The following is a 14829-nucleotide window of genomic DNA, read 5'->3' on the forward strand; positions in this document are numbered from 1 at the left end:
TGGGGGTCTTGCAAAGCGTTGACTTTGGGTGGAGAGAAATTGTGCTGTTCATCACTTGTTTTGTATATTTTATTATCTTCCTGTTTTGTTTTATCCTATTAAATTGTCTTTATATTGACTCACAAGTTCTTTTTTCCTTTTCCACCTTCCACTGGGAGGGGAGGAGCGAGCGACCAGCCGTGTCATTGTTTTAGCTGCAAGCCAGGTTAAACCGCAACAGCACGGGAACTCCTTGCTGCACCCTTGGATGAAGGCAAGGCCAGGCAGGTGGTGTAATTGCAGGGACCAAGTGGGAGCTGCCTGCAGGCTCCTCTGCTGCCAGCACCAGCCAGGGAAGCCCACCCTGCAGCAAAGGGATGTGCCCAGCACCGCACAGCCGAGGCTCAGATTAACTGCCACACGGATTCAGCAGCTCTGCCAAATTCATCGTTGAGCCAGAGCGTCCCTTCTCCTCCGAACTGCCCTGAAACATGGCATGCCAAACCCTCTGCCTTCTCTAAAGCAGCCACTGCTTGAGATTGAAAAATCTTGTTAAACTGTTTAAATTTGGCAGGTAGTTCACATAAGAGGTTCCAATTTTCCAGGGTGCCCATTAAACTCTGCAACTTGGTCGTTCCCAGTGTCAGCCCTGTCCTTGGCTATCCTCAGCAGATTCTTTTGATGGTTCACTGTTATGTCCAAGTCCACTCCTCTGAGAGCAGTCAGCCTTGAAGTTGCTGAGGCTTCTTGCACCCAAGTGACCTCTTCTTCCTCAGTCAGCTCTCTGCCTTCTCCCAGGCAGCCCTGCCCAAGTGCAATTCCTTTCTTTGCACAGTCTGCAAGGACACTTCATCTTCTTCATCTACTCTTCCTGGCACGTCTGCCGTGGCACGGGAACACAAAGGTGTGCAAGGGCTTAGTTCCCGCTCACCACGGAGCTGTAGTTTGCACAGTCCCATGTTCAGGGAGCAGAACTGAAGGCGCCAGAGGCAGAAGACTGGCACCACCGTGGTCATGAGGAAGCCACTGTGACTGGGGGTCTGTTTCCTAGCTGGGCACTGCAAGAAGTAAGGTATGCTTCGTGCTCCCTCGCTGTTCTCACCTGTGATACTCCTACCTTACCCTTGCTCTTTCTTCTCCATCACTGGGGCCCCCTGCCCCGACTGAAATACAGAAGGGACAGAGTGGAAAGCCCTCTGCACACCTTGGGTAGAGTAACACACCCAATCCACAGGAGTTTCTCCTCCACGTCGTACTGCCGCCAGCAGCAACAGACACCCAAGCACCACAGCCCCCCTCTGCTCCCTCCCTCCGGGATCGGCCCGGGGCTGCAGTCTGTGGGGCCTTCCCCAGCAGGCCCAGCCCAGCGCTGCTCCGGCTGTCGCGCCACCACCCAGCTGCCCGTGAGGAGCGCAGGAGGGGCCGCCCCTCCCCCCACCGCGGGGCGCTGACCGCGGGCAGGCCGCAAGGCCCCTTGGGCAGGCCGGCCTGGGCGGCGCGCAGCGCTTGGGTCTGCCGCGGGCTGCTCCGGCAGTGCGAGACCCGGGCCAGGTCGCCCCGAGCCCGCAACCCAGGCGGGAGGCGGGCAGCCCCGCAGCCACAGCTCCAGAGCTGTCAGAGCGCGGCCAGAGCCCCGGCCAGAGCCCCGCTCCCACCCGGCCAGAGCCCAGCCAGAGCCCCGGCCAGAGCCCCGCTCCCACCCGGCCAGAGCCCGGTCAGAGCCCCGCTCCGGCTCCGGCTCCGGCTCCGGCTCCGGCCCCCGCCCCCGCTCCCCGGCCGGCCGCGCCTCGCCACACCCCCCTAGCGGCCGGCACGGGCTCCCGGAAGCCTCGTCCCGCCCCCCGCCACGCCCACTGCTCGGGGGCGGGGCCCAGGCGGCCGCGGGGCCGGGACGAGGCGCGGAGGGGCGGGGCGAGGCGCTCGCGATCGCGTGACGGCAGATGCGCCGGGGGCGTGGCCGGAAGCACGCGGCCGGTGGGGCGGGGCGCGGGCGCCGCCACTTCCTGCTCGGTGTGTCCCGGTGCGGCCGGCAGTGAGTACGCGAGTGGTGCCGCCACCGCCCGCCCCGTCCCGTCCCGTCCCGTCCCGCGCAGCCCTGCTTGGCCTTCCCCTCCGGCGGGTTCGCGCTCCCTCACCGGCAGGGCCGCCTGCCGGCTCCTCACCCCGGCGGGCACCGGCCCGGCCCCTGGCCCTTCTACCCGCTGCTACCCCAGCGCCCGCGCCCGCGCCCGCGCCCGGCCGGCGCCCGCCGAGCCCCTCCGCCTCCCCGTGAAGGCCGCTTTGCTTCATCCCCGCGGTGCGGAGCCGCGCCTGCCCCCCCCTCCCTCCCCCGCCGCCGTGCCCGCGGCACTCTCCGCCTGGGCGCCTGTCCCGGTGCGGCCTGCCCCGGCGGCCCGGCCTGCCTCCGCTGGTTCGGCCTCTTCCTCTCGGACCGGTGTAACCGCGTCCAGCCGCGGTCCCCGAGCGCGGAGTGCGGCGTCCGTGCCAGTCCGCCTGCCCCGCGGTTACCGGGGGCGGCGTGAGGAGGTGGCCGGGCCCAGCCTCCCGCGCTCCGTGCCATTAAACAGATGTGCGAGTCACTGCAGTAGTGTCCGTGTTTGTCTCCGGCGGCAGCGTGTCCCGAGCCCGTGCGGCGTGACGGGGTTCGGTGCTCTGACGCCGGCGTGGTGGCAGCGGGACCCCGCACGGTACGGCCGCCGGCGGCGTGCCGCGGAGCTGACTCGTGTTCCCCCGCTGGCTGCTCCAGATGCTCGGGATTTGTGTCCGGTTCACATTCGGCCTTGATCTAAGGAAAAGCAAATCTGTTAATTTGAGGGTGTTTGCACAGTTACTGTAAAACACAACTCTGAAAATTGCTAAGGGGGGAAAATCTTCCAAAAGGCTTGAAGTGAACTTCAAATGTTTTGTTATTTTCCAGGGTCTGTGTGTGGAAGATAGATTCCTGTGATCTCCTGAAGGTATAGCTTGTCACTAGAAAAACATTTACCTCTTCTCCAAAGCTGTTCTTCTTTACACTTATTTGCACTGTGTTTAAAGAAAGTATAGAAAAGAAACATTTTCTTAAACACATAGCACATCGACATAAGAATTTTTACATCTCAGCATTGAGCAACACAAGTTATCCTTGGAAGAAATGAGTGACAAAGTTTAGCCAAAAATAACTACTAGCAAACATCAGCACTAGATCAGCTTTGTGGTGCTGTCTACCTTTTTCTTGGTTACTTGAAGCTGAGACGATAGGCGCAGACTGTACTTGTCAGGGTTTGCTTCATGAAGACCAAGAGGGGGGCTGCCCTGGAATCTACCTCATGATGCATTTACACGTGTCGCTGTGAGGGCATTTCTGCTCTTGTTTGAGCATGTTGGAGCAGGGAGCTGCTCTCGTCGTCTAATGGCTGCACATCTCACCCTGGGTGGCAAATGAAAATCGTTTCTTTCTCACTTGCTTTGAGTGCAGCTTGGGTGTTCCCGTAAGCCAAAATAAGATCTGTGTTATGTTTGGTACAGAAACGCAATACAGGTGAAGCAAAAAACTCTCTTCACATTCACCTCTGATAAGAAACTTATATTGTTGGGTTTTTTTTTTTAAAAAAACAACATTCAGATTTGACATTTGCATACTTTTTTAGGGTAGCAAGAAGAACAAAGATGTGATTTTCATTTTGGTGCTGCACTTCATAACAATTAATAATTTTGATTGCTTATCTCTCCCAAAAAAGAGGTACGCAACTTCTGCTGAAGAGTACAAAAGCAGTTACAGCAGCTGAAACAAAAGGTTTCATTTAACTGCATTTGAACATCTCAGTTCTCTATCAATTTCATGTTGATTGTACCTGTGCAGTATCTTAGCAGTCTAAAGTACTAGGCAGTTAGTTTATCACAAGTATGACTAAAGAAAAAACTGAGAAAAGGTGTAGTCTGCACACAGCTATAAAGTCTGTTGATGTCTCTGATGTACAGAAAGTAACAATCAGATTGAGAAAGTTTTAGAAAGTTGTTGGTAATTTCCTCAACAGTTCTTCCTTTTCCATTTTATTGTTGTTCCTATCTGTAACAGTCTGATGATAGGGCTATGCCTTGTCTTTACGTTCTGAGACAGCAAAGAATACATTCGTTGCTGTTATTTTCAATGCAGCCTTTGCTGTAAAGTGTTAGATTTGACATTACGGCAAAGATCAGGCAGAGAGCGAGAAAAATAAGGAAATACTTGGATTTCACTGATGATTTGTGGTAGGAATAGTACACTTGTCTGGAAAGTCATATTTGCAAAGGATGAAAAAGTAATCTTTTTTGCAATTTTTTATTTGTTCGTTTGAGAGATTTTCCTTTTACGAAATCTCAGCATTGGAAGTTAAGCAGAATGCATATTGCAAATGGCAATGGGAAGAGGGAAAAAGGTTACTGTGTGAGTTCTGAAAGATTTTAGGAGTTGAAAAAGTAAGAGCAGCAGAAGTAATGAAGTTAAGCACAGGAAAGGAGGAGTTGGTAGGGAGAGACAAGGTATGTGAAGCAGGAATGGCATGGAAAGGACTGACCTGGGCATCTTACTGCCACTTATGCAAAGCCCCTTCTGCCCATATCTTACACCTGAGTGTCCCAAACTGCTTCGGAATTTTGGCTGAGGAAGTAGCTGCCTGCACTCAACTTGAAAATTGCTGTGGGTGTTCTGATTAACTTGTTTGTGCTTTTTCTCCCTGCCTGCAAGTCACCGTCAGCATCTCCCTTCTGACTGCAGTGTGTTGCTGTCAACTTTTGTTACTTTATGAAGTGGAGGATGTTGGGGTTTTTAATGGACTAGATGAAACAGTGCTGGCAAATTATCCCCTGCCATTTCTAACTATAGCCATCTGGACTTGTGTTCGGAAATGGTTAAAAGAAATTCAGATAGCTGTGATTTTGTAATTTCGTTTTAACATGTCACCCTTAACCTGAACCGTTCTTACTTGGGGCCTACCAGAGAGGCAGTCAGGTACTTCTGAGGAAAGTTGTGCTCTGGGTTCAGGTAGGAATGGGATTCCTCTTGATGAAGGAACAGGGTTCTCCCGTGGCCTAGAGTTTGATGGTTTGGGTTTGTTTTTTTTTTTTTAAAAAGGCAGATGAGTTCCAAATTGTGGTGCATCAGTGTGTTATGCTCTCCGCAGCCTGTATTTTGTACCAAGTTGGCTAGTCTGTGCAGGGCTTTTATTTTTAATGTGGCTTTCGCGCTTCAGACATCAGGGATGTGTTTCTCACAGTCTAGCTGGTAGCAAAAAGGACGACTGCCCATAGTCTAAACCTTTCACTGGTGAAAGGAAATCTAAATTGCTGAAGGCTAGCAGTCAGATATGTCTTTCTCTGTTTGAGCATCAGAATTATTAGAGTAAGACACTGCTTCACTTTGGCAATCTGAAAAACGGCAAAACTTGGTCAAGCTCCTCTTCCCTTGCCTAGAGGCAGTGGTTTTGTCTGTGCCAGACACCTGAAACAGGACTTTCTCACTCTGTGATGAAGAAGTGGGGCATAGCTATTGCCTGAGTTTGAGGATGGTGAACAGTGGAACTTGATATCTTCAGACTGCATTGTGATGCTGATGTTTGATGTTTCTTGTCTCCCAGTGGCATGCCATACATGCTGACCAAGAGGAAGAGCCCTTTGTCGTTCCAGTCGTGCGTGGACCTGAGAGGAGGAGGAGCCGTTGTTTGACCTGAACTTCTAGGGAGGATAGATCAGAGTAAGTGTAGTGCCATGCTGCCTCTTTTTACTCTTGTCTTTGTCATGAAGTGCCCATGAGGCAGCTCCTTGGGTGCTCTTTGACACTCATGATCCAGCATTCTTGTTTAGCTGCACATTTTCAGCAATGGTCTTGTACTTCCTTTGCATAACTCTACCCAGTGGGTGACAGAAGGGGAGGGAAAGAGCGCTTGAATTAAGTTGGCTTTTCAAGTATCACTAAAATTGCAGCATGCTTCAGGGGGATTCTTTAACTTCCTATGTTTCCAAAGGTCTCTTTTCTCATGTCCTGTAACCACTGATTAATATTGTAAACGTGCTTGATTGGAGCCAGCTCTGCTTTTATTCTCACCCCATGAATGGGAACAGGCTGAGACCTGTTTGAAAGGGTCAACCCGTGCAAAGTCGAGAGAAGTGTTTGAGTGCTTCATTTGGTCTGTCAGATGCTTTTCTGCCTTATTTTTTTACTACTCAAAACCATTCAGGTGACCAGTGTTTTACTTTTTTCCTCCTATCTATGGTTTCCAAGCCTAAATACTGGTATAAAATAGGTTTATTGTGTCTGTTACTACCAAGTTCTGATTCTTTCATATTTTATTTGGCATAATAGATATTATATTTGCCTAGGTACCCGGATGAGAGAGGCAGAGTCTAGCAGATACAGATATGTCCACATTATTCTCAGGTTATTGCTGCATGCATTGTGCTGCTAAGCAAAGTTCTGTGTTGGCAGGTGTAAAAGTTTCCAGGAGGTTACAGTCACCATGTGGATAGCAGAGCTTTTAAAACAGATTCTGTAACCTCCACTTGTTAAGTTTTAGGACTGTATTTGTAGGTTAGAAACCAACTTGAGTGTATTGGGAAATAGTGGAGCTGAGCATGTGCATGGCTGGTACAGTTCTGATGGTCTTTGGATGTCATCTCAGCTGGCAATGACTGAAGTGACTTCTTTAGCTGTGCAGGTGAGATTGAGTGATGTATGCTGATCTGCTGGAAGCCTAAGCAGGAAAGAGTACAGCATATGGATTGTCAGTAGGCATTGTATTTTCCTGCTTGTGTGCTCATGTTTTATGTGGGTTTGCTTTGTTTATTTTTGTGGAAAAGTGTTTTCCTCTTTAGTTTGACTTCTGGTATAACAGGAATACAAATGAAGTCAAAGCTGTTATGATCAGGGAAGGACTCTTGCCGGGTGTGCACAGAAAGCTGTAATAATAAGAGCCTTTGGGTTCTTCAAATACCATCATCGCACAAATTACTTCTGTACAAAGCTCCTGAATCTAAATTTTCATTCTTGTCTATCAATATGTGGGTTTAAACAATACCATGCAACTTCCTTCCACAACTAAAAAACTGAACTCCATCTGACAGTTTCATGTCTAAAGCTCGCTGGCTTCCCTAGGACTAACTGTAACACAGAAATAAAGATAGACTTTTCAGAGAAGTATTCCCTTTCCTCTCTTCCATGCATGATGTGGTCATGTAAATGAAATAAGGTGTCCTGTGAATTAGGCAAAGTACCTTCGGAACGTCTCTGGATTTCCAATCTTGCTGGGGAGTAGGCAGTGAACTCTAGAGACACTTGCCGTTGGGTGGGGATCACAGGATAGTTAGGGTTGGAAGGGACCTTTGGTGATTGTCTCATCCAACTCCCTTGACTCCAAGCAGGGTGACCTACAGCAGTTTGCTCAGGGCCATGTCCAGCTTGGTTTTGAAAATCTTCATGGATGGAAGCTCCACAGACTTTCTGGGCAGCAGAGTAAAAAAGGGCCTTTTCTTATGTTTATGTGGAATTTCCTGTATTTTACTTTTTGTGTCTGTTGCCTCTCGTCATGTTGCTGGACACTACTTGGAAGAGCTTGGCTCTGTGTTATTCACTGCCCCCCATCAGGTGTTTATGTACATTGATAAGATCCCCCTGAGCCTCCTCTTCTCGAGGATGAGCAGTCCCAGCTGACAAGCCTGGCCTTATGTGACAGATGTTCCAACCCCTTAATCGTTTTAGTGGCCCTTTGCCGCGCTCGCCCCAGGACATCCATCTTTTCTAGTACTGGCAAGCCCAGAGCTGTACCAGCATGCCAGATGTGGTCCCATGAGCGCTGACTAGAGCGAAGGGATAACCTCCCTAACCCTGCTGGTGATGATCTCGAGGAGCCCAGGATGACTTTTGTCCCAGAAGTGTACTGGCTTGTGGTAAACTTGTCTCATCCCCAAATCCTTTTTTGCAAGCCTGCTTTCCAGGCAGCGGGTCCCCAGCCTGTCTCCTTCCCAGGTGCAGGACTTGGCATTTACCTGGGTTGACCTTCATGAGGATCCTCTCTGCCCACTTCTCCAGCCTGTTGAGGTACCTCTGAATGCCAGCACAACCATCTGGTCTATCAACCACTCCTCCCAATTTTGCATCATCTGCAAACTTGCTGAGGGTGCACTTTGTCCCATCAGCCAGCTCTTACAGCTATTTGTTTAAAAAGCAGTATTGCTGAGTACATGAGAAGGGAAATTGAGGCTTTAGTCCTAGATCCACCACCATTAAGGGTTGTAGGTAATTATTGCTTAACTGGTAGCAGCACAGAGATGTCGTAGCTAATGTTGAGCTGGGCAGCTGAGTTTGCAGGTGTGTCTTCCTTGGGTCTAAAAGCACTGTAGTTGCATTTTCATGGCATTTGAACTCAGTTTGTAAATGTCGATGGGACAATGTGACACACTAGTTTGTATGAAGGCTGCAGATTTGTATACTACCTTTACTAAGCTTTTTTTTATGCTACCTTCAGACCTGAGCTTGTGCAGAGCGTGTCTGGGTGCTACTGTATCATAGCCCTAGCACTTCTTGTCATAGGATTAAATGCTGAAGTGCCAGTTCAGGTGGCTCTGCAGCCCAGGTGTAGATGGGCTGCAAGTTATTTCTGTCAAATATTGCTGAACGTTCTTTCCCTGCCCTTTCAGGTACGTATGTTGCTTAGTAAAACAAGTTGCAAAGTACCCAGAATTGATACTGGTGGAATGATCGAAACTCAGATTCAGACACTCATTTGGCTCCCGATCCATGCAGGTACCCTGGTTTGGAACTCAGGATGGAGAGGAGCTGTGGAAGCTGAGAGCACATTAAGTGCAACTTTCAGAAGCCAAAGTAGTTGAGGTTAAAGTAGTAGTAAAGATTAAACCAGATGCACCCTGAAATAGCTTTTGCTATTATGGATTTTAGCATTGATTATTGTAGCTGTTAAGTCTGTTCAGTTTTATCTTTGTACACAGAGCTGTATGACTAACCTTAGCAATTTTGGGAAGACCAGAGGTATCATTTGAAAGATGGTTTGGGGCATACATTTACGACCATTCTGATAGAACCTTTCATTTTTTGCAGATACAGACTATTCACTTTCCAGAATGTTTGTTGGATATGAAAACGCTGACGATACTGAAGTCTGTGAAGATGAACTTTATCATGAGGAGTCATCCAGTGAGCAGAGTGTCGATAGTGAGGTGGAATTTCATCTTTACAGCCAGATCCACTATTCCCAAAATCTTGGAGAAATCAGCACGCTGGAAATGGATGAAGAAGCTGATGTTGCAGGAGTCACGGGTCACAGTTCAGTTCCTACTGAGAAACAGTATGAAGACAAGAAAATCACTGATTTCATTGATCGTGGTGCTCAGCTTCCAGATGATCCTGAGATCATCATCTTGTCTGATACACCAGATGAAGACAGTGTTTACAAAAGCAAAGCAAAGAAGTCAACAAGCTCTTTAGCTCGAGGTAAAACACGTAACCATCCAGTATCTTCCACACCAAATCATGCCAGTGCTGCTGGATGTAATACCCTGTGTCCTGCTGGATCAGGCACAGACATTTTAAGGCAAAGGAAAAGCACTAGTGGGAAGCTTAACCCAGTTGGTTCTGCTGGAGCTCATGCCATCCAAGATGTGTTGGTAATAGATGATAGCTCAGAGGACGAGAGCTTGATATCTGAAAGTGATAATGTCGAGAGTTGGATGCTTTTGGGAGCCGGTGCAGATGACAGAGATGAAGATATAATGTTGAACCTTGAGGGCTGTGAAGGTTAGTACTTTTTTTAATAGCTTCTTTATTCTTCTGTATGTGGGAGGATCTGTCCACAATGATACTGATGTCAATGTTTGAAAAGAAAGATAAACAGAAAGCAAATTGGAGTGCATAACGAGGGGTGCCAAACTATGATGAAGGAAATAGCCATTCATTTATACCATTTCAATATCATTATTTCAGTAGTGTCATATATGGAAAGACAGCATTTTTGTTGGTAGAGACTTAGAAGTAATTTCAGAGCGATTCATGTTGTGAACTTTCCAACTTTCCCGTATATTTTGTACTTCTAAGAGCGTATAAGAAGTTGCAGGGGAGCAGGGGGCAGGAGGGTGAAATAAAGAGGGAATACAACAGTCTCTTATTGTTAAACAAAGTAAGTAGGAAAAAAAACAGTTTGAGGACTAACGACATAAAGAAAATCAGAGGTAGGAACTGCGTAACAATAAAAAGTTTGCTGAAAAGTGCTGCAGGGTAGGAAAGTAATCAGTGCTGATAACCCAGGGAGCACGGTCATTCCTCGTGTCGTGCAATGAGACTTCTGCCCCCTGCCCGTCTGCCTTGCCTCATTGCCCCTCGGTGGAGCAGACACCAGTGCTTGTTACGGCTTTGCTGTATGCTGTTCCAGAGAAGTTACCACTCAGGAAAGGGGTGAACTGTGACAGGAGACGGCAAGGAACGGAGAGGAGACCTGCTGGGCTGGTTCCCCTTCCAGAAGCAGATTCTGTAGCCGCTCCTTCAGGAGTCTGGCAGCTTGATCTAAAATTTACTGTAACTTCTTGTATGGATTCTGCACTGAATAACTCAGAGAGATGCCCAACCGCTAAGACTAACATCTAACATTTTGGTATTTTGCAAAACATTCTTTGATGTTACTATGCAGAAAGTTAGTAAATATGATGGTTAGTGCTACAGATTTTAGATACGTGTTTGTAATAATCATACTATGTAATACATACCTCGTCACCAGCAGCTGAAAACTGTCTTAGAAAATCAGCCATGCTTTTTTCTTGCCCACCGGTTTCCCGAAGCACAAAGATCATTTCCCGAACAGCGTCCCCTGCCAGTCCAAGAGAAAACACTCCCTGCAGAAGCGCTGCTGCGGTGGCAAGGCTGTCCGGATCTGCTGCAGCACTGGGGACCCTTGCAAAACTTTTTCTTTTTTTCTTTCTCCCCATTAAAAAAAAAAAAGTATACCATAATTTTACTTGGTGCACATGTAAATGAAGTGGGTTTGGGTGCAGGGAAATGAAATGTTCTGCAGCACTGATCTGCAGGCTGATAGCAGCGAGGCTTTTCCTCGGGATAGCTGTGTAAACAGTGCTGCTGTTCACATGCTGCTACTCAGCTGCTTGAGAGAGGAGAGCTGAGAATTTGTCTTTGCCCTCTTTTCTGGTAAAACCCTTGTTTCTTGCCCATAAACATTCAATAGCTTTTTGGTTAGAGTTTTGCTTGTGTATGTTTTTGCATAGCTATCCATAGTCTCTTGCTAAACAGACTGTAGTGTGCCCTTGATCTCAGATGGTTGGTTAAAGATGCCAGTGTGGTTGCCCAGGCCTCAGAGATTTAAGAAATGCTTTCCCTGTTCCCAGTGCAATGCCAGAAGAGTGGCAGAGTGTTCAGTTGCCATGCCAGAAACCCAGAGAACCACATTGTATTTGGAATTGTTGTAATTTTTTTCTCCCTATAAATCTTTTACAATGCAGTTTCTAAGACTTAGCTTAAAGTTACTAAATTTCATTAATACCTTTCTTCTTATATTTTCATATCCTGTCCTTTTGTATGCAACTGGAGCTAATTAGCTTGTTTTTTTCTTAAATTACTCTGCCTGTTGGGGAGCAAATGTTTGGTGCCATGTGGTGACTGCTGTACCAGCAATGCAGTCTGTGCATAGCACAGTTAATGCATTTTCTGGGTAGCATCTATTTTTCTCATAACTGCTGGGCAGGCAAATGACCTGGACTTAGGTTTCTTTTGTTCAGTTTACTCTGTGTGTCTCCTTGGATTTACGTACCAAAATTGCTGATGGTAGCACTAAAGATTACAAAAAAATCCCAGAACATAGAAAAATGTTTAAACAGTGGTTGAGACTTTAAACATATTTGAAAATTACATGTACCCATTTTGGGAAACATTCTGTAATTAATTTATTGGAATGATTATGCTTACTAGGTGTAACATGAAAATGAAAATTCATGTCTTCATTCTTTGTGCTCTTCTAACAAAGGTGCGCCAGTGCTAACCAAGAGGGGCTTTTAAAAATCAGTACAGGAGGTTAATATCAGGAAACAGTTTTGCTAACTTATGGTATGTTTTTGTAACAAATGTAGTAATGTTTCTTATTCATATATACGTTTATAGATGTTGACAATAAGCAAACCACATTCAAAGCAGGTAAGGGGAGCAGAATCTTCCTGTGCTGTATAAACTTGTCATACTCTTCAGAACTAAGATTGTTTCATTTAATGTACGCAATGTAAACATTTTTTGAGCTGCTCGAACGGGAAGTCAAAGACAGTCACACAAGAGGCTCATAAATATAACTGCTCTACTCTGATTTTTGTTCTCAAAGCTACGTCAGAACCTCCTCAAAACCCCTTCTTGTGCCTTGCCTCACATCAGTAGTGGTTTTGCCAACAGCAGTCTCATGCCTGGAGGTGTGGGACGTACGGAAGGTGCATCCAGCATGCGGAGCCGTGGGGGAGCAGGTGCTAGTTGTCCATGCGCATTTCTGTCCATTTTAGCTGTTGCCTTTCTACGTATTTACAACTTTGCAGAAAGCCCTAACCTTTTGTGTTTCTTCCGACTGTGAACAAGTTCGTGATGGCCCGTTTGACTCTGCGGTACACGCTGGGCAGAGCAGCGGCCCGACGCAGGCATGGACCTGAGGTGCAGAGGGTACTGCAGGGCTGGGCTCCGTCACACCCCGGTTCTCGACCGCGTCCCAGGTTCCAGTGAATGTTATTCAGGTAGCTCCGGCGTGTGAAAGTTTGGTTCAGCTGCTCTATTTCCAGTACGTATGGTGATGGGGATGCAAAGACACAGGCTTAAAATGAATCGATGGTGTATGTATGTGTGTATGTAATGGAGAGCCGAAACAGCATCAAAATAGTTTTAGGGGACAAAAGCCATAAATCTTCCTAATGTAACTATAATTTGTTTATTGAGCTTATGCAGCATTGTATCTCCAGTTCTATAGCCTATAAAGGACTCCTTTGCTGAAACGTAAACATAAACATTTTAAATCCGACGGAAGAAATGCTTTTAAAAAATATGTGTTTTGGCAGATTATCCCCTCAAAGATATTCTCTGCTAATTCATTTAAATTATTTTGAGACATGCACAGTTCTGTTTTCAGGGTTTCTAAAGAACGAGATCAAGTATTTAGGTGGCTGCAAAGTATATAAATTACTGGTTTAGAGCTTGCAGTATCAGTAAGGATGGATGTGGAGTGTAGTGACTGGTGAAGCCTTGCCCTTTCCCTTCTCTCTCAAAACCGCCTGTGATTGTAAACGGGATAGACCTCCCATGACAGTGTCGTGGTGTGTCTAGCATCCAGTTTGCTTCACATTAAAAAGGGAACTGAAACATGAGCAATACTATGAGAGTAGCCGGTGGCGTCAGTCAATTGTTGAGTCTGTTTTCATGTCTGAGCCCCAGAAATAGAGATGATGAGGTTCCACTGGAGTCAGAAATGATTCCTCAAGGAAAGGAATTAGGCATATCTCCTTATTCCGTAAATTCTTCTACATCTTACTTGCTTGCCCTGCTCTTGTCTAACAGCCCTATTATTTTTAATATTCTGTATAAACAAATAACACTTTCTTGATACCTCCAGTGCAGAGAGTTTTCTCCCCAGGTGGCCTTCTAGCTTCAGTCACCACCGTCTGCTGTGACAGAACGAGATATCCCTTTGCCTTGGGAAAGGAGCTCTGGCTCCTGATGGCAAATCAAGATTCACCTGTACCTTCTGCCTTCAGTTGACATCTTGAAAGTTATGGCTGGTCTGCAAACACTGCTGTTCAGTACACAGCTGAAAACTTTTCCTCCCTTTCTGTCCCCTTTCCAAACAGCTTTAGATGCCTTCCACTTCTTGTTTTTGCTTGTCTAATACCACATTCAGCAAAACTGTGTTTGTCCCCATATTTCTGTAAAATCCAAGTTTTTGTCATGCATCTGGTTGGTCTCTCAGCAAATACAGTTGATGGGCAACCTTTCATGTCTGGGATATGAAGATGGGCTCTGGCTTTCTTGCATCGCACAGAGGAATATCAGGGAAGGCACCGTGTCTGTAGTGACTCTGTCCCTCCGTACTCTGACTTTGTTTTTCTGTGGGGAGATTGTGCGTAGCTTGGAAGCGAAGCAGGCACTTGAATTACAGACGGTCGGCCGAGCTGAAAGACAAGACCGCATACCTGTGTGTGTTACTTGTCCCCACCTGGTCATCTGTGGGTTTCCTTGCATGGCATTTGGAAAAGTGCATGCTGCTGCTGCTGCTGCTTGTTACTTTACAAAAAAGGGTCCTACCCGCTTCACGTGGCATTTAAAAAATTGGTAATTCAGCAAATCTAGGTCTTTGATATGATTTACCTGATTTTTTTAAACACTTAGAGTCCAGAAGAAAGTGTGCAAAGAGAATCATTACAAACTGTAGCGTGTACTAAATGTACTGAATTCATTTTTAGTGTCGGAGAGCTTCCAGGTCTTTGAAGGAGGGTTTTCCCCTCCCACCCCTTTCCTCCACTTTGCAATAACAGTATATATGATAAGAACATTAATCTCCTGTAGTTGGAAGTCTTTCATCCATTCTTTCATTAAAAGCTTCCCTTTAACATATTTCCTCTCCCATGTATAGCTGCAATCCTAATTTCTGCCTTTTTTTTTTTTTCCCCCTCACGGCTTTTGGAAAGACAGCTTTCAAAGCTGCAGCATTGATGTCCGGCCACTAAGGGGTACAAAAAACAATTTTATCTTATCCTTGTTTCATCCTTTGCCCACCCAGTACCTTCCTTGGAGACAATGGGCTGCTGCAGTCGCTCTCTGGGCTTGGCAGGTTTGCGGAGTGCGGTGCGTATGGTTGTTTT

General features: G+C 46.9%; 1 protein-coding gene across 2 annotated transcripts in view; it reads left to right on the forward strand.

The window, feature by feature from the left end:
• Positions 1-1970: 1970 nt before the first annotated feature.
• Positions 1971-14829, forward strand: part of ZCCHC7 (zinc finger CCHC-type containing 7) — a 115996-nt gene continuing 103137 nt past the window's right edge. For both annotated transcript variants that reach the window (XM_054810661.1, XM_054810662.1), the window contains exons 1-4: positions 1971-2011; positions 2897-2936; positions 5574-5689; positions 9047-9742. In XM_054810661.1, the coding sequence (XP_054666636.1) occupies positions 9070-9742 (673 nt within the window). In that variant the 5' untranslated portion in view covers positions 1971-2011; positions 2897-2936; positions 5574-5689; positions 9047-9069. The remainder of the gene's footprint in view (positions 2012-2896; positions 2937-5573; positions 5690-9046; positions 9743-14829) is intronic.

The sequence above is a fragment of the Grus americana genome, chromosome Z (assembly GCF_028858705.1).
Source record: "Grus americana isolate bGruAme1 chromosome Z, bGruAme1.mat, whole genome shotgun sequence".
NCBI lineage: Eukaryota > Metazoa > Chordata > Aves > Gruiformes > Gruidae > Grus > Grus americana.